Source organism: Magnolia sinica, chromosome 8 (assembly GCF_029962835.1).
Source record: "Magnolia sinica isolate HGM2019 chromosome 8, MsV1, whole genome shotgun sequence".
Lineage (NCBI taxonomy): Eukaryota > Viridiplantae > Streptophyta > Magnoliopsida > Magnoliales > Magnoliaceae > Magnolia > Magnolia sinica.
In genome coordinates this window covers 4,210,605-4,234,335 of record NC_080580.1, presented here as the reverse complement: position 1 = coordinate 4,234,335, position 23,731 = coordinate 4,210,605, and the positions used below count along the sequence as shown (strand labels likewise).

Genomic DNA, 23,731 nt, shown 5'->3' with positions numbered 1-23,731 from the left:
GTCATTTGGATAGGAGTAAATGGAGGTAGACGGGGAGAATTGGGAGTAAATGGTGGTAAATGATATTTGAAGTGTGTTTGGATGAAAGTAAATGCATGTAAATGAAATCCTCTCTACTGGTGAGGATTTAAAAGTAAATGGGAGTCAAATGCCGTTTTGAGTTTCCGTGGAGAATCACACAAAAAGTGGGGCCATGCACATGTCCTCCATACATATGGAATGTTATTGATACTCCAATACAATTCAATTACCACTTACATCACGAAAATCATACTCACTAGAATGATCCAAACCGTCCAAAGGTTGACCACATAAATGGACAGTTAAAAAGCATTGGCAAGTTGCTTGTTTGTGATCCTTACGTTGGGAACCACCCGAGGCTGAATTTTTTTCTCATTTTTGGCTAAAGTATATATTTAAATGGGCTTATTATAATCATTTTGTTAAATATCATATATGTATACTAATTTGAGATGTTAAAACTTATTTGGAATATCACATATGTTCTTGTGAATATATTGAAAAATTCCAACATATTCTAATTCCTCCCATTCACTTAGAATTTTTAAATTTCATATGCATTTCATTTACTCCCATTCAAACACAACTCAACCCACTCAAGCCATTTACACCCAATTCATTTACCTCCATTTACAAGCTCCCAAATAGAGGGGTCCAAATTCATTTACCTCCATTTACAAGCTCCCAAATAAAGGGGAAAGGATGCATTACATTCACAAGCAGAGAGGATGAAGGTATCCAACCGTGGACGATTTGCCTCTAGTGGAGGCTGCCGTTTTGACATAAGCCGGCGCAACATATGCATGGATAGATGTTACACAGTCACCATAGTGAGCCCACATACCTTCGTTGGATGGGCTTTGCTAGGAACATTGTCCGGCTACCCAAAAAGAAGTGGGAGCAGTCTACTTGCAAACAAAAAAGGAGCTGAGAACAAGGAAAATCTAAGTTGTTGGTTCATAAGCACATGAATTTTCAAAAAATTTCACAAATACCCTTCTTCTAAATTCAAAATCTCACTTAGGGGCCACTTGGATACCATCAAATTAGTTACTTTTTTCACTTAAGTTAGTTTTGGTAAGCATCAAGGTAAAAGTAAGTTATGTGTCAAAAGCTACTTATCTAAGTAATTGTTTTTAGCTTTTTAACTTGGGAATTTTCTACTTCTCTCCCACAGTCCATGTCAAAGGAGTGAGAAAAGGAAGCTCTCTCAAGGTCCATATTAAAGGAAGTCCCATGTGGTGGACTGGCCACATTGACCGTGGAGCTCACACGGTGGACGGTCCACATAAAAGGGGGGCCCACATAGATGGTCCACATCAAAGGTCAACCCATAATGATAAAAAGCCCACATCCAAAGCAGGCTAATATGATGGACAACCCACTTCAAAAGTGAGGCCTACATGATGGATGGTCCACTTCAAAGGTGGGCTCCACATGATGGGCAGTGGACATTGAAGCTGGGGCCCACATGGTAGGCAATTAATAATGGTGAGCCCCACATGATGGATGGTGCACATCAAAGGTCAGTTATAATAATATGTTACAGATCACTATAGATAAACAATGCTCTGAATAAATTCCAGATTGGTGGCCTATGGATCCGATACACAGCTTAAGAATGACAGTACATATTCAACTGAAATAATATAGGTTGCTGAATTGTTCTAAGTTGGAAATTTTTTGGGGCATACATCCAAGATGCTAATCAACAGACCAATGGTCTGGATTACCAAATCATGGGCTTTATTTGCCCGAATAGGAAATAAGGGGGTCACCCCCGACTAGCCCAGTGCTACTCAACTCGAGACCAGACAAGTTGGTCCAAGTCACCGTGTCTGAAAACCATGAAGAATATGACCCAAGGTAACAACCCATTATAGTGATAAACTTAGATTTCTACAACAGAAACAGTTCAATCTATATTGGTTTTTTTTTTTGGTTAGATTTATGTGCAATCGTTGTATTTCTATCATGTATTCACGTTAAGTAGAGTCTCTATCTTATGAACACAATGCACAAAAGTTGAGATCGTACAAACATTAGTTCAGCAAGGTTACTGACCACTTTCATCAAAGTTAACCCGCTCACCTGTGGCAAAGATGTTCCAGAATAGAGCACTGATGAAATATAGAAGCGCTGTAAACATTAAATATCCACGAAAAGAGCCCATCCGCTCAACAAAAAAACCCGCTCCAATGGTTCCCATGATGGCAGACAATGTTCCAGCAGTATTTGACATCCCTGTCAGGCACCAACAGGATAAAGTACTGATTAACACCTCGTGTCATGTCTAATAGTACATAAGACGAGAAAACAGAGCATACCCTACCATGTATAACACCGGCGTACTGTGGAGCAATCTCCTGAAAATATGGAAATACGAGCACACAGGAAATTAGGACAGAGACAGTTATAATAACATTACTTGCTCCATATGAGAAGTTTTAAAACCCACAGACCTGGAGGTTCACGAGGAAACCGGCATGGCTGAAAGAGCTCAAACCAACAGCGACTGTAAGCCAAGCAGATGCAATGGATGGGTTTGTTGCTGCATTTAGACCGAGAAGAGCAAATCCTGGACCGAGAAATCCAATTGACTGTAGAGAAGAGATGTATCGGAGGGTTAATATCAACTAAGCGCCCTAAAAGGCAAGCAGAAAATTAATTAATATCATCATTGCCATCATCACAGCCTTGTCCCAACTATTTGGAGTTTTGACTTTACAAATCCTTTTTTTCCATTAAAATTAAACAAGATATGGATGAAATAAAAAATCAAACCATGACCTAGGACTATCAAAATTTTGGCAATAGTTCTTCATTTTGTTGTTCTTTTGGTTGTCAATGCTGAAAAATCCAAAGCCTTGTTTCTAAAAAAATTCAGTGGCTGCCTGAGAGAATTTGCCTCACTGGGCTTGAGAGCTTGTGCTGTTCCAATCCTTGGATGACGTCCCATTCAAAGGGTAAGAATCATCCAATGGGCATGTTTCTTGCACCATGGCATGCTCCCAATGGTACTATTGAATGAACTATCCCAAGTGATTATTGTGTCCCTCATGTCATTAAAAGGTTTGAGGGGTATGTGTGTGTGCATGTGGTTATTTTCATTATTTTGTTTGTATCCATCGCTTAATGCAATCATAATGTTGGTCTAAATATAGAATATCAGCTTGTTGTATCTATCACTTAATGCGATCATTATGTTTGTCTAAATATAGAAAATCAGCTTGTTGTTAATTGGGGTAAGTCCCCCCCCCCCCCTCTTAGGGGCAAAACAGACTACAAGGTGCATCAAATTCCAAGAAAACAACAATAAGTTGCGCGGCGCCCTCTTTTGAAAGGTTCATGGCAAATAATAATAGCAGCAGGAAGCATGGATGATGATGAGGTGTTTATACTAAGATAAGCTTGTAGACACAAAAGCATGCCACCACTGTTCTGCAACACAGGTTAGATTTATAATGCCTAACTCATCTAGATAGAAAGATTTGAGATCCATGCTAGATATCAATGGGAGTGCTCGTGTAGTCTTAGGTTCAACATTTCCACGTAAGAAATCCGAAACATCTGACTTCCTTGAGACAACCACATTAAAACTTGTACATAATAAGATGCCATGCATCACCACTTGCAACTAAAGAGTATGTAAACAAGCTTTGCAATGTAAATCACAAGCACACAATGACATTACCTCCCATTTATCGAAAGGATGCCCTTTACAAACTGTTTCTTTGCAGTCAAGTATGCAGACGCCAGGATTCCATAAGACTCGCACAACAATAGGTTGAAGAGGTGAATCACAACAGACATGCCAGCATAGCATAGGCAATGTACCAGCCGGTGACCCTGACCCAAAAACCAGGGATGTCAACTCATGAAGTGGTTTAGATGGCCATGTTCGGTGCTTTTCTTAACCGTTCATTTTCCTCACATGGACTATGGCCCAACTCATGACTGGATTCGCCAAATATGTGCAAGGGTTGGCCCAACCTAATGATTCGGCTGGTTGCAACAGATGTCTGCCATGTTGGTACATATCCCACGGTTCACCTCTTTAATCTCTTTTTTCCTTTTCTTTTCTTATTTATTTAAGCATTGATTCACTCTACAATCACTCCCGCGTGCAGTCCACAGGATTCTTCTTTAGTTAATAGCACAGAGAATGCACTCTCCGAGCCCTAAACTATGATACCAATATATGGGCAGGGATACAGGATGCAGACAGCATGAGTACCAAGGTATTCAAAATTGGTTACGTAATGGTAATGGTCATAACTGTTACGGGGTTGAAACAGCCGTAACGTCCGTTACAGAAAAAACAGGCCGTAAATGCCCCGTAACTGCCCCGTAACAGTTTTTTCAAATAAAAAAGGACTGTAACGGCTGATACGGGTGGCCGTAAAGGCCGTTACGGCCTGTATCATAATGGTAACAGTGGTGGCTGTTACAGCCACCGCTACTATTTTGGAACACCTTGATGAGCACGATTTTCAAACTTAACACTGAAGTACCATACACAGATGTACCACATATCCATTACCTACTTTTTAAGCATCGGGGTATATCTAAATATATCTTTTTACCCCAATGGATAAACAGTCAATTCAAAGGAAAAAGAAAAGAATCCATATTGGATTGTATATTGTAGAACATTTGGAATAGAAACCTGATATACAATTTAATGCCTTTTTACAGAAAATAGAACATCAATTAATACTCAGAATCTACCTGCATGACTTTGCGGGTGAATGTAACACTTGAACCCTTCCTAATCAACATGTCGGAAGCAACGCCTGCAACATATCCTAAAACTGCCATCATAGCCCAGGGAACTGCACTGAACCATGCTGCCCTTCTGAGGTCCACCCGATACATCTGTTTCAAAGTTAATAACTTCAATTGATGGAGAGCTTAAGTGTATGTAGTTAAATAGTTAATTGCTGCACAAAGTACACATTTGCATGCACAGCTAAACTTTACCATGTTGAAGTAAATGGGCATCCATGAAAGAATAACGAAGTATCCCTGCAGATGAAATAAAAGATGAGCTGTCCATTGATCTCCAAGCAGAACAAGATAACCGGTAGAAGAAACCAAGTACTTTAACAGCTTGACTTCAGTACCAAGAGAGATTTGTTGACATTACCCAGCTGTGCATAGCATTCGCAGAAATTAGGGCCCACGTAGGCATCTTAGAAAGGAGAAGCCTGAAGGGGGGGAGTACTCTGGTTCTCTCTGGTTTCTTGCTTGTGGTTGGCATTAACGGCTTCTTTCTCTCACTTAGAATATAGTCCAACTCATACTTTGATATTTGAGGATGACGGTCTGGTGTACTCGATGTTGCAGAAAGCCATACCAAAACCCAGAGAAATCCAGACAATCCAAATATTACAAATGGTCCAAATATTCCAGCCTGTGCCATGATGATAGGAGAAAGTAGAAGTCCAATTGCACTCCCAAGGTTAAATCCAGCCATTGCAATTCCAACAGCTCTGGATCGTTCCGTTCGAGGAAACCATCTATAAGAAAAGCCAGTTCAAACAACTTCAAATTCTTAGCCCAGCAACTCCTTCGTTGGAGTTGCAAAAATCTTTAAAGAGCAACCATGATTGGAACAACTTGAGCCATTTAATATATGGCAAAATCTCCATGATAGGAAGTTTGAGATAGTCTGGTACCTTGATACCATGTTGTTCATGCTAGGAAGTGCCACGCCCTCTGCAATACCAAGCAGAACTCTCATGGCAAGTAGAGCACATAGAGAATTTTCTGCAGCCCAAGGTGTAAGAAAAGTGGCTACTGACCATAGCGCCACACCCCATGCCATGACTAGCTTACCACCATAGTAATCCACCAGCACACCCCCAACTATTGGAGACATTAGATATCCCCAGAGGAAAGATGACTGCGATTAGTAGCTGCTAAAGAATCAGAGAACAATAAATAGCAATAATGGAACAAACAAAGTTCTACTGCTAATCATATCTGTAGCTAACCCAAGAGTTCTAGGCACAAAGAGCAGACAATATGCTTTTAAGGACAGTTACAAGGACTAGTTCATTCCCTCCGATACCGAGGACAAGAATGCCATCCCAATCTACAATTGAGATAATTCAGAAGTTGCAAAAACTAGAATCACTTGAATCAATGCATCTTAATGACCACATCTACTACATACCACGCATATTCTAAAAAAATGAAATAAGAAAAATGATGCAAAGAAGAATGACCAATGCTACAGTTAAAGTGAATGAAAAAAAAAACAACCAGTCGTGTTAAAAGATTATGTTTCTAAGACGAGAGAAGTGATGAGAAATAGTCTCTTAAGTGGAAGTACACAATTTCACATACAACCATCCCTGCCAACATGTAACATTTGTAGAATATTCTCTCTGTGCAAAAGGTAGGCCACACCACATTGTTCACTTGGTGTGAAAATCAGGTCGATCAACTAAGTGCTTGGGACACACCGGTACAACGAGTGGCATTCCATTGCGCTCATTGAGTGGATCAGCCTGATTTTATTTTTACCAGGTGATCATCATGGTGAGACCCACCTATTGCACAGAGTGGATATTTTACACATGTAACACATCACTGGAAAGAAAAAGCTGTAGTGAAATTCACAAACAGATGCTGTATTTGATCATTTATCTATTGGTAGAGCTATTAAGCCGCAAAATTTTCATTATCTTCCTTCGATTGTTTAACCTTTTGTTAATTCATGCATGTCAAGAAAAGATGGGTGAGGGATGCTGCTCGCTGTGTTGGTAGACTGTTGGGAGTAGTCTTTGGGAACAAGGATAAGGAATATATAGCCCTCTTTCATTTGGTGGCTCAGAGGGGTCTTCCATCTTACATTCTTGCTCCCCTTAGGAACTCTCCAAATTCTCTTAAAGGTAATAGGGAACTCCTCAATCTTAAAGGCAATAGGGAACTCGTCAATCTTGGGATGACCTCTCAAGGTTTATCATAGGCTATCCAAGAGGGGAGAGGAAAGGAAGAGGGGCTAGCCTAGTTCCTCAATGAAGATCCTTGGAATGTGAGGGGGCTGGGCTGCCCTCATAAAAGAGCCTAAGTCAGAAATGCTTGTTTCCGTTCCAAAGCTAGGCTTATAGTTCTTCAGGACTCTAAGTTACAGTCCATAGATAGATCTGTTATTCGTTCTGTTTGGAGTTGTAAAAATTCCAAATGGATCGCCTTGGATGTTGTCGGTTCTTCAGGAGGAATCCTTGTAATGTGGGACCTGTCGGTTTGGCAGAAGGTGGATAGTTGGGTGGGTTCTTTCTCTGTTAATGTTGTTTTTAAGGAGATATCCTAGGGATTTTAATGGCTTTTCTCAAGGGTTTATGGTCCAAACTGTCCCGCCTTGCAGGATTCTTTCTGGGGAGAGTTATCTCAAGCTTATGATAAGTGGAATCTCCCTTGGTGCATAGGAGGAGACTTTAATGTTGTCCGTCTTATTCATGAGAAATCCACTGCGTCCCGGGTCAGCTCTAGAATGCAGGAATTTTCTTCCTGGATGAGCAGGCATGAACTGGTTAATCTCCCTTTGGGGGATATCAAGTTTTCCTGGTCTAATGGTCATTCACCTCCAATTATGTCTTCACTGGACAGATTTGTTGCATCTCCCATTTGGATCTAGCAGTTCAAGTTTGCTCATCAAAGGGGTCTCCCGAAACCCACTTCTGATCAGTCTAGCCAATTCTTTTAAAGGTGGATAAGATCATCTGGGGCCCAAGACCTTTTAGGTTCGAACTTGCCTACCTTCAACTAAAAGGTTTCCATGATCTTATCTCTGATTGGTGGTCTTCCTTTGTTGTTCAGGGATTTACGGGGATCAAGCTCTTCAAAAAGCTTCAAATGCTCAAACAGAAGCTAAAGGTGTGGCATAAAGAGGTTTTCAGTCTTCGAAAATCTCTGATGATGTTGTTGCTCAATGCAATCTAGGCCCTCAATTTAAAGGAACGGGAGGGTCCTTTATCGGAGGAGGAATCGGTTACTAGAGATAAGTATTCTCATGATCATTGTTCTCGCCTTAAAGAGGAAAAAATCAAATGGCGTCAGTGTTCTTGGGCTGTCTAGCTGAAAGAAGGAAATCAGAACACTAAATTCTTCAATAGTATAGCTAGAGCTGTACACGAACCAAGTCGAGCTGATTTTTTTAGCTCGAAAAAATTTCAAAAAAAACTAAAATGAACTGCTTCTGTGTGTCCCTGCCTCAGCACGTGCACACTTGTGCGCACACATAACTGTGATTCACATCATCCAACATGGAAAGAAGAAGAAGAAGAAGAAGAAGAAGAAGAAGCACATACATCAAATGCTGCATTTTATTACAAAATCATCCTCAAAGCCTTAAAATCTCAGGAGAAGGCTACTCATTTTAGAACCATTTCCTGTGACTTTTTGTAAAGTGCAGAAGCTACCAGCAGAGTTATCAGTTTCATTGACATAAAATTTCAAATAATCTGATTTCAGTTCCTTCATATCTCTTCCAATGCTCACTCCATGAATAGAAGAATTTCATATAATAAAGAAAAATATGCGAGAAAATGAGTTAATGATAATCAGAAATCAATTTCAACACAGAGAACTTAATAAGGAAAAATGCAACTTCCAAACAGAAATCCCTAATTTCATTCAATTAGAAAAAAGATGAAAAAAATTCTTCAATCCACGAAAATCACAACAGAAATCAAGCCTACAAAGTCAAATTACCTGAACGACGCCGGCAAACGATCTACTCCATCCATGAGCAGCTGACAGCGGAACAATAGCCACAGACATGACCACCCGATCCGCGTTGCAGAGCGCCAGCGCCAGCCCGAGCATCGAGACGACCTTCACCCGCTCCGAAGTGATGAACTCGAAGAAATCCGACGGCCGGGATCCGATCCCGCCATCCTCGGGCGAGAACGAAGAATCAATCGGGACAGATCGAGCGGCGGTTCGAGAAACCCTAGGAGAAGATGGAAGAAGGAGATCCGAGGGTTGCCACTGAAGAAAGTTCCTGCAGAGACGCGATGGATGGAGAGGCTCCGAGCATTTTCCGTTTGAAGATTTACAGAAATGAGAGGAAAATCGAGAAATCCCGGACTGGTTTTTTCCTCTGCTAGGGTTTTGGAGAACGGAATTGGAAGAGAACGGAAGCGCTCGATCGAGAGAGAGACGGAGGCTCATGTTGCAGAGACTGAGAGAGACTGAAGAGAGTAGCAGGCCAGCGGCAATACATAGTCGGATGAGGATGGATAGACAGAAGCAGGGAGGCTGATTGCATACAGCGAACCGAGTAAACTCTGTGGGGTCCACAATGGATTTATGTATCTTATCCACGCCGTCCATCCGTTTTTCCAGATCATTTTAGGGTATGAGGCTAAAATATAGGAATATCCAAAGCTAGAGTGGACCACACCACATGAAACAGTGAGGATGATGATTTCCACCGTTGAAACTTTGCTAGGACTAGCAGTGATGTTTATTTGCAATCCTAACCTTTTCATAAGGTCACACAGAGATATAGGAAGGGAGAACACAAATATAAGCTTGATTCAAAATTTCTGTGGCCCCCGAGAAGTTTTCAACGGTGGTAGGCGTTCAATTTACACTGTTTACTGTGGTGTGGTCCACTTGATAATTTTATATTCTTAAATTTTTGGAACATCCCTAAAATTATCTCATAAAACAGATGGACGGAGTGGATGGTACATATACATCACGACGGCCCCCACAGATCTTACACAGTACGCTCTAGGCTACTGAGTTACTCAGTCCCTGAAGCAGATGATAGGTTCGTAATTGCCCCTGATATTTAGGAAATTATCCAACATGCCACTTCCGTCGTTGGTAGTCGCGGGAAAGGGGTTGTTTGATACTCTGGCAGCGGGTGACGCTGGATATGCAGGCGCTCAGAAATTATACACGTGGCAACACTATTTCAAATAAAAAAGGAGCGGATTAGGCGCGGTCAAGGCCGAGAAAATTACCACTGTTAACGCTTCCTTTTATCCAACGTCTTTTGTACGAAGAGTCCAAAACTTACCTTCCCAACTTAGACCTTGCACGTACGGACAGAGCATTTCAGGATGAAAATACCCTGCTTTTCACATGCATTGCACGTACGGACAGGAGTATTTTCGTCCTCAAATGCTCCGTCCGTACGTACAAGGTCTAAGTTGGGAAGATAAGTTTTGCACTGTTCATAAAAGACGCTGGATAAAAGGTAACGTTTACAGTGATAATTTTCTCCGGCCTGACCGTTAGGCCCACCTTTGATGCATGTGTTGTATATCATGCCCGACCTCACTCAACACGGTCGCAGCCTTGAACGGTCCACCTTGATGTATGTGTAATATATCCATGCTGTCCATCCGTTTTTCCAGCTCATTTCAGCGCATGAACCCAAAAATAAATCAGATACAAATCTTAGGTGGACCACGCTACAAGAAATAGAAGTGATTTAACGGCCACAATTAAAAACTTCCTAGCGCCCCCGGTAATGTTTATTTGCCATCCAACCTGTTGATAATGCGTCATAGACCTGGATTTGTGGCCCAAAATAAGTTTTTAACGGTCAATCACCACTGTTTTATGTAGTTCGGTCCACCTTAGATTTGGACATGCTTTATTTTTGGGCTCATTTACTACAAATAAATCAAGGTGGGCCCCACACTCAGGGCCACACTTAATCCGTTCCTGAATACACTGCATCAACTTTCCAAAATCATACTGGCTGAGCAATCCTAACCAATGATTCGTGGACAGTTGCAAGTTCAAATAAGATTATCAGATATCTCACATTTTCAACCGTCCAATAAATATCCACCAATCTATATCGCACGTGGGTAAAATCTGGGACGTTCGCGGGTGGGCCGACGTCGTGCGTGTTTCATGTTCAGGAAATGAAGAGATGTTATGATTATAACGGGGGGTCTCATGGGCATCATTGGATGTGGACCGTCGGTCAGTTCTTTTTCCTACCGTTCAATTTTTCCAGAGACGCATGGCCCATCTGATGACTAAAGCGGATTAATTCTCGGGATGGGGGACGGTGGGTCCCACCAGATGACCAGGATCTATCGCACGTAGGCGCGTGAGGGAGAGTCGCATTCAGATGTCTACGCTCGCAAGAGGCCACGTATTTCTCAAAGAAAATCTTTTATGCTCTAGCATCAGATAGTTGATACGCGGGCACTAATAAATGTACAATCTAATTCTTAGCCTGTCATGAATGCTCGACGCGGAGAATTTAATTGGCTAGAATCGACCCACCTTGTATTTCTATAAAGTTTCCTGTCTGTGGAAGGTCCTCCAAATGGACAGTGGGGATTAATCTGACCGTTCAGATACATGGGCCTCGTCATGGAAGAGATGGGCCACTGAAGTTTCATCATCTATAAGCAGTACGAACGCACAGGGAGTTTTTCTAGTGTGAATTTAGATGACAGGTGGCACACATCCTGAGTACCAACACATCAACGGTCAATGTAACACTCATGAGGTGGGCTCCACCAAAGGAGTCGAATATCACGCAATAACCACAATCGTGTCCGTTCAAAAAAGTGGGCCACTGAAAAAGCAAAAGTTGTAAATGGGTTACGTTCAACTGGTGGAAATGATAGTGAACATTGCCCAAATGGTGCAATAATGGTATGGAGAAATGATGCAGCACCTTACTGCATTTGGATTGGTTGGCATTCACATCATTTATTTGGACCGTCCATGAGGTCGGCTCTACTCTTCTTCCACAACTATGAAAAAATGACAAGCACGGGATTGATGTAGAGCGGGTTGCGGAGAGTTTCATGGCCAAGATGGATCAAAAAAGGCCCGGTCGATGACAGAAGTGATCTAGACCGTCGGACCTTAGATCGGGCTTATCTCGCAATCCGAAATGAGTTATCTGACGTAAAATATATGATTTTGGGGTAGAACAAGCTACTTTAGCCAACCAACCCTGCTACGCCGGGTTATGCAACCCGGAATTGTGAAAAACCCCTGGATCGACAGCCGTTTCTTTATTTTAATTTCGTTTTTACTATAAATAATAAGTTTTAGTTTGTTTATAACTCTTCATCGGACGGGCTTTAGGAGCTACGCCCAACATAAAAAGAGCTTAGAATAATTAGAAGAACGGTTTGGGTGAAGCTAAATATGACACTTGCTATTTTTGGCCGAAAACCTTGCGCACTAATAAACATCACGACCATCGATAAATAGTAAGTTTACTATTTATAGTAAGTCATGGATTCTAGGAGTTTGAGTTGTAGTTTGATTCTAATTTCTTTCCTCGTGGATTCGAGAAGTCTCTGTGAGGAGTCCAGGGAAGTTCCGTGGATTCGGAATAGTTATCCTCTTTTTTACATTCTTTCCTCGTGAATTCGAGAAGTCTCAGGAGTCCAGAGAAGCTCCGTAGATTCGGAGTAGTTATCCTCAGCACGTTCATCCCTACCTCAGGGATGATCCCAAAAGATTCTTGATTGGATGTCTTCTATAAAAGATCTTGTCCATTGATCTGCATTCCACCAACTGGACGGTTTGCATGATCCGATCAATATGATTATTATTTTTATTTTTCTTAAAAGAAAGCCCATTGAGAGTGGAATGGATGTAATGTTATGGACGGTGGGATGCCAACAACTCCAAATGCAACTAATAAGTGCACAGGAAGGTTTAGTATAACGAGTCCAGCGTAGTATCATTTCTGTGGAAAAGCCGTGGGCCTCACCCTGATGTATATGTTTTATCCACTCCGTCCATTCATTTTTCCAGCTTATTTTAGAGCACGTGCCCAAAAACGAGGCAGATCCAAATCTCAAGTGGACCACACCAGACGAAACAGTGATAACCGAACGTTGAATGTTAAAAGCTTCTTTGGACCACAAAAGTTTTGGATCAAGCTGATATTTGAGTTTTCCCTTCATCCAGGCCTGTGTGACTCAACCAACAGGTTGTATGGCAAATAAACATTACAATGGGCCCTATGAAGTTTTTAATGGCGAGCGTTCAAATCACCACTGTTTGATGTGGTGTGGTCCAGCAATTTGGATCCGCCTCATTTTTGGGGTCATACCTTAAATTGAGCTGGCAAAATTGATGGACAGAGTGGATAAAACACATACATCAAAGTGGGACCCACATCTTTTAAAGCACTGAACAGCACCGAATTCTGTACTGGATTGGTCATTATCAAATCAAAGCCTATATATCATTTCTCTGGTGTGTGTGGCCTACCTGCTAAGGGCCCACCATGTTAACGAATACTTCTGTTAGTACTCCTTGCTAAGGCCGCTCAGGCAGGCATGCAAGCGTGGCACGCATGCGTAAGATCCAGACCGTTATCTTACCGTTCAATGGCCCGGCCTGAAGATTGGACCAATCAGCTTCTCAGCCAATCCACATTGGATACTATCAAATGTTGGGCCCACATGATAGATGGTAGATAAATGGTCAAAGTTATATAAGATATCCCATTTAGACCATCAATTTCTGTGGCAATTAAACTCAGATGGTTAGGATTGTCCGATCAAATGACGATTTTAGAAGCACAAGTAATCAACGGCTGTCAAATGTCCATGCATGCCAGTCTCCCACCCAAGGACATTGGCCTGGGTGGAAACAACTTAACATGCATGAAATCCACTCCGTCCATCAGGTATACTACCTGTTGTTTGGCCTTGATGCAAAAATCATATTGATTCAACACTCAGGTGGGCCACCCCATATAACTATACCTAAAAACTCTAAATTCAGTGTGGCCCACCTGAGTTTTGGGATACTGTGATTTTTGGGTAAGTCCTTCATCTTAATGAGGCAACTCAGATGAATGGATTGGATGGCCTATAAACATCATGGTGGCCCCACACAACTAATGGTGGGCACCATTCAAACTTGTTTTCCATGATGTGGCAAACCTGAGTGTTGGATTAACATGATTTCTGGGTTCTACGGTTAACATGAGACAGCTTACCTGATGGACGGAGTGGATCTTACGAAAGTTCCGCCCTAGTGGCTCTTGGTTCGTGAAAGTAACCAAGCAAGAGGTATGCCATTGATGAAAGGTAACAACAAAAACAACAACAACAACAACAACAACAATAATAATAATATCCATAAGCTCTCAATAACAGCAATAAAATTCAAATATATTCAAGAAGTGCAACCTTAGATGCACAACGGGAAGTTTTGGGGCGAGTAAGGTGTGAATTTCTGTTATTCTGGTCTGCGAAACATGTGGGCCCATAAGCGACACCATTGCAAAACATGAATGAATTGGAAACAAGGGAATGCCTTTAGACCAAAGGAACTCGGCTCATTTCCCGTCTCAATCCAATTTTTGCAAGAGAGGCACCGCCAGACGATGTCCTGCGGGCCGTGTGTTTCCTGAGCATGAGGAACTGGTTTGAACTAGTTTTCATACCAAACGGCATTATAACGAACTTAGTTAAAGGCCATACATTCCTTTTCACGATATCCATTCCTTGTGTAAATTGTCACTTGTACATGAGAATGGAAATGCAGTCAGATTTTACTCTCAAGCTTACCAAACAACGAATGCCGACCTTCAGCAATAAGCTCCCCCGTTATTTTGTTCTTCAATATGACGCTTGTTCCGGAATAGCTCCCTCTATGTCCCAAAACCCTTGAGATGATCTCCAATTCATCCTGCCACCAGTAGCAGGTGGAATAAGAATATTCAACTAATGCAAATAAGGTTGCAAAATATTTCAAAAATCCATATGAATGTGTGTGTTTTGGATTGGTGGAAAACGATCGAAAACCACAGAATAAAATCAATTCCCACAAATATGACATCTTTCCTAGTTTGTGAAAAACAAAGTTAGGTGGGGATATCGATTTCTATTACCACGGTTTCCTTCAAAAACAAGTAAAATGATTCTTAACAATCCCTCAAAATAAATAAATAAATCTAGATTTCCATGGTACAAGAGAACTCTCGCTTTTTTATTGTTGACCTTTGAACATTTTCATGAAAATCACATCTTCTAAACTAAACAGGTTAACATGGATCTTTTCCACACATTTCCCTTTCCTCTGATGTGACATTGAGTTTTCCATTATCCATGTTTTCGTTTCCATCAATCCAAACAAGCCTAGAATTATTTGAATTTACCCTCCAATCACAGAAAATGGAATCAGCATTATGCAGGCTTCCATTTTCCCCTTTTTCTCACCCCAAATCACAATCAAGATAAGAATGATTGTGTACGAACAAAATACAAGTCCAAAGGCAGGGTCAGAAAGGGTTTAGCTGATGGAGATATTGACTCTTCCAGGAACCAGTAATGCGTAAACCATGTCAAACCAAGACAGATCAATATCCGAACGGAATGGATTTGAACTTCTCCTAGAGTAGTTTCCGGTGCGAAATGAAATTCATAGGATAGATATGAGTAATTCAAAGAAGAAATATTAGGATCCGTTTCGGGAACGTGGAATTTAGGAGAAATTCGATAGGCGGACAGCCATTCCATTCTGATCTCGCTAGTCACTTGTGGTCCTAATTAAATGCACAGTTCCACTTGGGGAAGCATTGACGCAAACATAGCCCAAGCTGTTGAAATAACTAAGGGCCCACTTGGATCCTTGTGTTCTTCAATCCAAGATTGGCCAAACTAAGAATCTGCTTTGAGCTCCTCGTTTGGGCCTTCAAGGATATGAATCCACCTGCCACCCCTCAATCCCTGATAAGTAGGTATTGATGACTAGGGCTATCAATAGGTATCCAGATCCGTGAGTACCCAAGGTACCTGACCTGATTTAAATAGCCCTGGTCTATATCTCTTCCGGGTAAAAGTTCGTTATTTTAGACCTGTTTATAAATTGGGTCTGATCAGTTATCTTGCTGGGTACATGTAGGGTACCCAATTAAATTATATTTCGTATAAAATAACTTATGATATACAAGATAGCCTATTTCATTAGGGCTAAACTATCATCCCTAACTGTGGCCCTAAGCAATGCTGGACAGTAGCTGCCACCGCCACTTGTGAACAATCTCAAAGGCTGGAAAGACATATTCCAATCTTCTTCTTCCCTGAGTCACCTTCGGCTTCGAAGGAAATCTTGGAGAGGTTCTCAATTTCTCATTGAAATGTATCTCCAAGAGAAGCAAAGGGGAGCAATCTTTTGCTCATTGCTTGTTTGATGGATAGTCCTCACTCCCCCGAGAGTTTCTACTTTAAGAGATCTCTGCTTCTTCTTCATGGCGGTCCAACCATTTGAACTGCCCATTTGCTGTGGGCCAATCCATTCATGGCAGTCTAACAGTTTGGGTAGTTTATTCACAGGAGACCAAAGATTTGGACTGTCGATTTGATTTAGGTTGTCATTTGATTTAAACTGGGATCCAAGGATCCTAAAGTTACTTCCCAACTATTAGCCCTTTGACTTCGAGACCGTTCAGCCATCTTCCGACCACCTACAATCAGTGTTCGAAGTATCGATGTCATTACAAGTTTCGCTGGCCAGGAATACTGAAACAATATTGTTATCACTGATTCCCAGAAATGCGGTGAAATGGGGGAAAATGGTGAAATTTTTCAGTGAAACTTCAGGAGATGCTAAAATACACATATTTGTATATTTAAAATCAAATAATAGCAAAAAAGATGCATATTTTCCTATAATAAGCTTCCCTTTGATGGGGACTAAAAGCATGCATCGATGACTCAAGGAAACATTGGGGAAACACGGGGAAAATGGTGCATCCATCCATCCATGCATGCACATATATACATACAAACACACATGCATGATCCATCCATCCATGCATACACACACGCGCGCGCACACACACACACATCCATCCATCCATCCATTCATCCATCCAAACATATATACACATACAAACATGCATTTCATCATACAACCATGCGCTCATAAAAAAATTGGAATTTTTTTTTAATAAATAGATTTTTGGTGATAATGATACATTGTCGATATTATTGAAATATTGTCGACATATTGGCGATACAAAAGACACCTGGAATTTACATAGTTGAAAATATTGGCGATATCGATACATTGGCAAAACTCAGCGATATATCACTGATACTTGGAATTTCTGATGCTACCAATGTTATCAGTATCACCGAGCTGGAGATGCGGATTGTATTGGGGATATTTCAATAATATCAGGATACTCCGAACAATGCCTATAACTGGTACCATTTCCCCCCTTTTTATTCTTTACTGTGCTACTGCCATCAAGGCATTCAAAATTGGTTATGTAATGGTTGCCCGTATCATAACGGAAACAACAGTGGCCGTTACAGCCACCGTTACTGTTATGGAACACCTTGACTGCCACAGGTGCACTTCAGTGCTACTCAGTTACAAGTTTGTCAGCCAAACAATAGATTTACGTCTTCAAACTTTGTGACTCCTGGTCCACAATATCAACCTAATGAAAGATTGGCCAATCCTAGAGTCACCAATCTAGGATTGACCACTCTCAAGGATCCATAACTTACCCGGGACTGGGAGGTCTCACCATCCAAACAGCCCCTAGGTTACCAGAAGAAGGGGAAATGGTAAAAACAAGTATAAAATAAGATGTTTCGGGATTCATAAGCATCTAGGAAACACAATCACTAACTTTCATTTGATATCTAATACCAATCATTTCATCAATTTGAAAATTTATCAGAAAAGAAAGTCTTATCCTCAAGTGACTCACATTTATACTACTTGAATCCTACTTGAACAAAAAATTGTACATGAATCCTATGTTTCCTAGAGAAATGGAGTGACACAGGGTTTCATGTCCAATAAAGATTGGTTTGTATCTTAGGCTTGTTTGGATGCTAAAGTAAATTGAATTGGAAATATTCAGTGAAGTTGATCAAGAAATGAAAGAATTTAAATGATGTTTTTTACCATGTAATTAGGAAGTAGCCCTCAAATTGCAATTATGTTTCTCTCAAATAAAAAATAGAAGTATGCAAGTGGAATTTGGAGCCCAAACCTGCCATATGAAAATGCTAGGGAAATTACATTTGCAGCCCTCATACCATATGTGTTTTATGATTCTATTCCATCGCATCCAATTACAATTGCACAATACAACCCAATTCCAAAAGAAACTCAAAGCCATATGGCCTTGGTTCTAGAGTAGAGACTAGAGACAGGGCTGTACACGAGCAGAGTTAGCTCGGTAGCTCGACTCGACTCGACTCGAAAAAGCTCGATTCGACTCGGTTTGAAACTGAGTTCAAGCCGAGTCGAGCTGATTTTTTGAGCTCAAAAAAATTTCGAACCCGAGCTCGACTCGACTCGGATCGAACCCAACTCGAATCGAACTCAGATCAATTCAGTTCAGTGACTTGGTTACTTTGATATTGTTGTTGCTCACCAAGTGTTTGATGAAATGACTCAATGAAGTGTGGCTGGTGGCAAGGAAGGTACGTATATGAAACAAATACCCTTTTTTTTCTTTTTATGTTGCTTACAAGGTGTTTGATAAAATACCTGTAAAACCATTGTTGTTGTTTTATATACAGTGAGATTTTCAAGGTGCAAACCATGTGTTTGTGAAAATGCCGCACAGGCGAACTTGGCTCGAACTCTGCTTGAACTAGCCTGAGTTGCTGACCGAAACGAGCTGAGCTGGTCAGTCAGGCTCGAGGACCGAGCCGAGCTGAGTTCGAGCTGGGGTCAGCAAGTGGTCGAGCCAAGTCGAGCTGTGCCAAGCTCGACTCGGTTCGACTCGTGTACACCGGAGAGATGGTTATAGTCCATCTTCACCATATATGATGCGATGCACAAATGCTTCACACGAGGTGTGTTGGAATGTTCACACTCTTTTGCATGCATGCATGAAGGCATGGAGCATATTTGTATATATACAATTACATGAGGACCCAATGGATGTAAGCAATATGCAAGAGAGCTGAGCATTATGTCCACTTACATTGGCATCAGCCCTCGAGAAGTATGAAATCGACATTTCAAGTGAAACCTTTGCAGGGAGACCATCAGCCTGGATTACAGCTCCTCCAACATCATCGATAAGGTTTGCAATAGCACCTGAAGACAACTTTCCAGTTGCATCCTGCAAAATCTTGTTTCATTGAAGAACCATATAATGTGCCTGATGATAGATGGAATCATTTCAATTAAAAAATGCCAATCCCCTAGTATTTTGGAGCTAAGGAATTAGTATGGGATTTTAAAGAAATTTTCTTGAAAGACAAAAAGAAAAGGAAAAAAAGAAAGATAAGAATCCTTTAACACTTTCATGTCATGGTATTACTTGGTGCATATTGATGGCAAAAGGATGATTGCTAAGTTTTTTTTTTTTTTTTCCTAATTTATTTATATTTTCATTTTTTTAAGAAAATCATTAAAAAAAAAATCTTAAGATATGATTTGCGATTTGATACGAATTCAACCCCTATTATGATTTGCGATAAGATAACCATTTTGACAACACTGGTGTTTACAAGTAAAGGTTTTACAACCATCCAAACAACCCCTAAAAATCTCAAAAACCCAAGACCCAAAACCCAAATCCCAAACTGAAATAGACACAACAATAACTCTAGAGGAAACAAAGATTTAAAAAAAAACTCAAAAATCGAAATCCCAATTTGACATAATTGAATTATTTTCAATCCCCATAAAATCATGGAAATGAAAATCAAGCATTTTCTACCTATATACAGAAAAGAAATAAAAGATAGATAGAGAGATAGAGAGAGGGAGATTTTTTTAAAATCCGAAAAACCCAAATCCCAAATTGAGATAAATGAATGAAATTCAGTCAAATAGCATCTAACAAATGAAAATCATGCATTTCTAGCTCTATACAGAAAAGAAAGAAAAAATGAGAGAGAGAGAAATAGAGATTAAGGAGTCGTTTGAATGCAAGTAAAATCCTAAAAAAAAATCTCAAAAACCCAAATACCAAATATAGATGGATGAATTTATAATACATTCAACCCCCGTAACATCATACATATGAAATCAAGCATTTTCTATCTCTAGACAAAAAGGAAGTAAAAGAACAGAGCAAGAGAGAGAAGTGAGTTCTTTCTTACAGTAAGGCGAGGAGGAACTTTGAAGGTGCAAGCTATGAAGCCTGGCCCGACTCGGTCGATTCGGATGCCTCTGAGGAAGAATCCTTCATAGTAGCTTGGATCGAGTCCGACTCGGTGAGTTGGGACGCTGAGTCGTGACACCCTCTCGGATTCTTCCGTCTTCAGCGTCAGAAACTCCCTCGCCTTATCCATTACAGCTTCTGCTGCTCTTTGCTGGGAGAGTCGAAGAAGTTCTGGAGAGAAGATTTGGCTACCGACTTAAGTCATGTGCGTTTTGCACCATTTCTTAAATGGTGGTGTCTCATGGATCGTACACGTGGCACACATGTGAGTCAATCCAGACGGATCAATTCATTGGTTCTCGGTCTTGATGGAGAATGAACCAATATCAGAAGGATCAGAATCGTCTGTAACAGTCGTTTTACGCAAAGGGTAAAACATCCAAGCTTAGGATACCCACCATGTTTTGTAAGTAAAATCCACTCCGTCCATCAGGTTTTATCCTCCGTTCTAGAATCTGGGCAGAGAGAGAGAGAGAGAGAGAGAGAGAGAGAGAGAGAACTCAGTTGGATCACATAGCGAGTTAGGGGTGCACACGGGTCGGTTCGGCCCGGTTGTGGGGTGAAACCTGAACCGAACCGTTTCTTAAGGTTATAGGATTTTTGGATTTGGACCGTTAGCACCCTAGAATTGAACCAGACCTAGTTCTACGGTTCAGGGCTTTTTATATCCAGCCCAATTGCATATTCTATTTTGTAATTTATCCCATGTCCATTTGCGTTGTGATTCATTTGTTGAATGTTTTAGATATTTTATATGGTGCGAAAAAATACATTTATAAAAACAATTAAGAGGTGCATTGTAAGCCATAATTCATGAGTTGAGTATACGACTAAAATATATTGTAAACTCACGATTTTATGTTCGGTTCCATAGATCGGATCCACGGTTCGAATCACGGTTCGGTTCGGTTCTACATACCTTCAAACTAGAATCGAACTAAACTAAATGGTGCCTTAATTTTTGGAACGGGAACCGGAACCGATGCACTCTAGAACCGGACCAAACAGGACCATTTGGTCGGTTTCAGTCCGGTTCTACGGTTCTACTGGTTCAATGTGCACCCCAAGATCACACCAAAAGGAACAAAGGGAATGAGTTGCCATCCATGGGTTTTTGTGTGAGGGTAGAGAGAGAGAGAGAGAGAAAGAGAGCTCAGGTGGACCACACCAATTGGACTTAGATGTTGCGCTGTATGGATACGGAAGTAACTTGCTTAATTCATTAGACTCAACTGGGATGAAAAGGTTGGTTTGGTTTGAGTATATATTTTTATATATTTTTTTGTTTAGTTAAATTTTTTATTTTTAGTTGGGAAAAATTTTCAGCTAGGTAAACCCAAACTCAACCAGAGTAGACTTGAAGATCGACTCTAAATTGGATGGCACCATAGAATGGTGCATCTGACTAATGGGGGTAGATGTTTGACACACATCATAGTGGGACCCACACAGCTCGACCTCATGCAAAGTTCCCATGAAGTCGACCTCATGGTACCATTTCCCCCACACACACACACACATATGCGCGCGCATTTGATGGGGCCCCTTTAAATTATGGGATATCCCAAAAATCAGCTATATAGAGAACTCAAGTGGACGATACCATCTAAAATCATGTTAAGACATGCGTAAAACATATAAAAGAACTTGTTGGGGACCACCTGAAATTTGGATGTGCCCGAAACTTGGTTTGACTCCTCATCCAAGTGGGACACACATAATGGATGGGCTTGATTTGTGAACCACATCTCTATGGCCCAACAAATGACTATGAATGTTTTAATGGGAGGGTAACCTCTCTCAACTTTTGTACGTGGTGTGGCCCACACAAGTCATGAATTGACTTGATTTTTAAGCCCTTGGCCCACCATGGAATGGTGCATCTAACTGATGAGGTAGACATTCGACAGCATAGAACCATTTCCATATATATGTGTGTGTGTGTGTGTGTGTGTGTGTGTGTGTGTGTGTGTGTGTGTAAATACACATTTCTTTATTCTATTTTATTGAGTTTGAATCATGTTAAACATTGAGCTATTCATTCTCGGAAATTTTGGTATTTTTTATTTCTTCGACTGAATTTTTTACAACCCTTTTAAAGATGGAAGTCAAATTAAACACAAATGGCTCCCTGATGGCATGTTTGCTTCAATGTAATTATTTATATTTTTTCTGAATTTAGTATTTATTAACTACAACGGTAAATGGAGTATGACTTGGCTGCAGTCTCGGAACCAGTAAGGGTGAGACCCTTATCATGGGCCCACCTCAATGCATTCATTGTATATCCATACTGTTGATCTTTTTTTTTTTCTTTTTTTTTTTTCAGATTATTTTATGGCGCTTACTAAAAATAAAGTAGATAGCAAATTTCAGGTGGATCACACCACAAGAATATGTGGTCATTAAGCACCTACCATTAAAAAATACTTAGTGTCCATTGCAATGTTTATTGACCATCTAACCTACTGATAAGGTCACTTAGACCTAGGTGAAAGGGGAAAAAATATTGGGTTGATCTAAAACTTTTGTGGCCTACAAAAGGCTTTCAATGGACAATAACCACCATTTCCCTTGTTGTGGTTCACCCAAAATCTGCAAACCACTTCAATTTTGGGACCATGGCTTAAAATAAGCTAGAAAAACAAGTGAATGGTGTTGATATATAATAGTAATTAATGTATGATATTGACATCTATGCCTTTGGAGAGATTTTGACCTAGACTATGTAAAGTCCCACCAAGCCATTCATTTTTTTAGATCATTATAAGGTATGAGAGAAAAAAAATGAAGCAGTTTCAAAGCTTAAGTGGCCTACATCAGAGGAAGTCGTGGGAATAATGATGCCACGATTGAAGCCCATTGTTTTCTTTGGTGGCTTGAGATTTGGATTTACCTCATTTTTAGGCTTCATACGCTAAAATGATCAGAGGAAAAAAAAAAAAAGGAAAAAAAGAACAACAAACAGGTGTGAATATAACTGATACATTATGGTGGGGGCCCATAAAGTTTCGATGAGTAATTCCTCTCTTTTCAAATAGAGAATAAATTTAATAATGATGCTTTTACGGTATAATTATATGTACTTACATTAATGAAACAAACAGACCCTTGCCTTGTTCCGCGCCTTGCCGTGTCTATCTAACTATGCAGTGAGGATGGCTATGGATAGGTTGGCTCACCCATCTGGCTTCTTAGGTGGGTTTGGGCCAGGCTAAAATAATGGGTAATGGGTTAGTCCCAAGCTAGAAATGTAGGTAAATTGGTTCGGCTCGGGTTAATAGCTATCCAACTTGACCCACCAATGTAGCCTATCGATAGGTTAGGCTAGTTCATCTTCTTCTTTTTCTTTTTTTTCCCCTAACACATACACTCACACACACATGACACTCGGACCCATGACCGTAATGTTGAAATACAATCTGTCTACGGCTGAGCCATGGATTAGAACCCAACTTAACTTACCTGATTAGATTCAGCATAAATTTTTTAACAAATAAATAGACAATAGGTATAGATGCATACACATGAACATATTGAAGTATAGATGTTTGTATGTGTCCGTACCAAAAAAAAAAAAAA

At 40.5% G+C, this 23,731-nt stretch overlaps 2 protein-coding genes across 4 annotated transcripts; both read right to left on the bottom strand.

Annotated features, from left to right (window-relative positions):
* Window positions 1-1,898: 1,898 nt before the first annotated feature.
* On the bottom strand, window positions 1,899-9,689 carry LOC131252642 (probable anion transporter 3, chloroplastic). 3 transcript variants are annotated; one of them, XM_058253290.1, is made up of 8 exons: window positions 8,746-9,689; window positions 5,703-5,929; window positions 5,171-5,543; window positions 5,005-5,049; window positions 4,753-4,899; window positions 2,484-2,621; window positions 2,354-2,387; window positions 1,899-2,265 (listed from the first exon to the last, which is right to left on the bottom strand). In XM_058253290.1, exons 1-8 carry the CDS (start codon window positions 9,367-9,369, stop codon window positions 2,078-2,080), a joined length of 1,776 nt encoding a protein of 591 aa, XP_058109273.1. In that variant the 5' UTR covers window positions 9,370-9,689; the 3' UTR covers window positions 1,899-2,077. The 3 variants fall into 3 exon arrangements, with proteins under 3 accessions (XP_058109273.1, XP_058109275.1, XP_058109276.1); XM_058253292.1 differs by having other exon boundaries at window positions 5,703-5,942; window positions 8,746-8,883; XM_058253293.1 differs by having other exon boundaries at window positions 5,703-5,892; window positions 8,746-8,881.
* Window positions 9,690-14,421: 4,732 nt separating this feature from the next.
* On the bottom strand, window positions 14,422-20,328 carry LOC131252641 (uncharacterized). Its single transcript, XM_058253289.1, has 3 exons — window positions 20,088-20,328; window positions 18,959-19,099; window positions 14,422-14,688 (listed from the first exon to the last, which is right to left on the bottom strand). Exons 1-3 carry the CDS (start codon window positions 20,277-20,279, stop codon window positions 14,545-14,547), a joined length of 477 nt encoding a protein of 158 aa, XP_058109272.1. The 5' UTR covers window positions 20,280-20,328; the 3' UTR covers window positions 14,422-14,544.
* Between the last annotated feature and the right edge of the window lie 3,403 nt (window positions 20,329-23,731).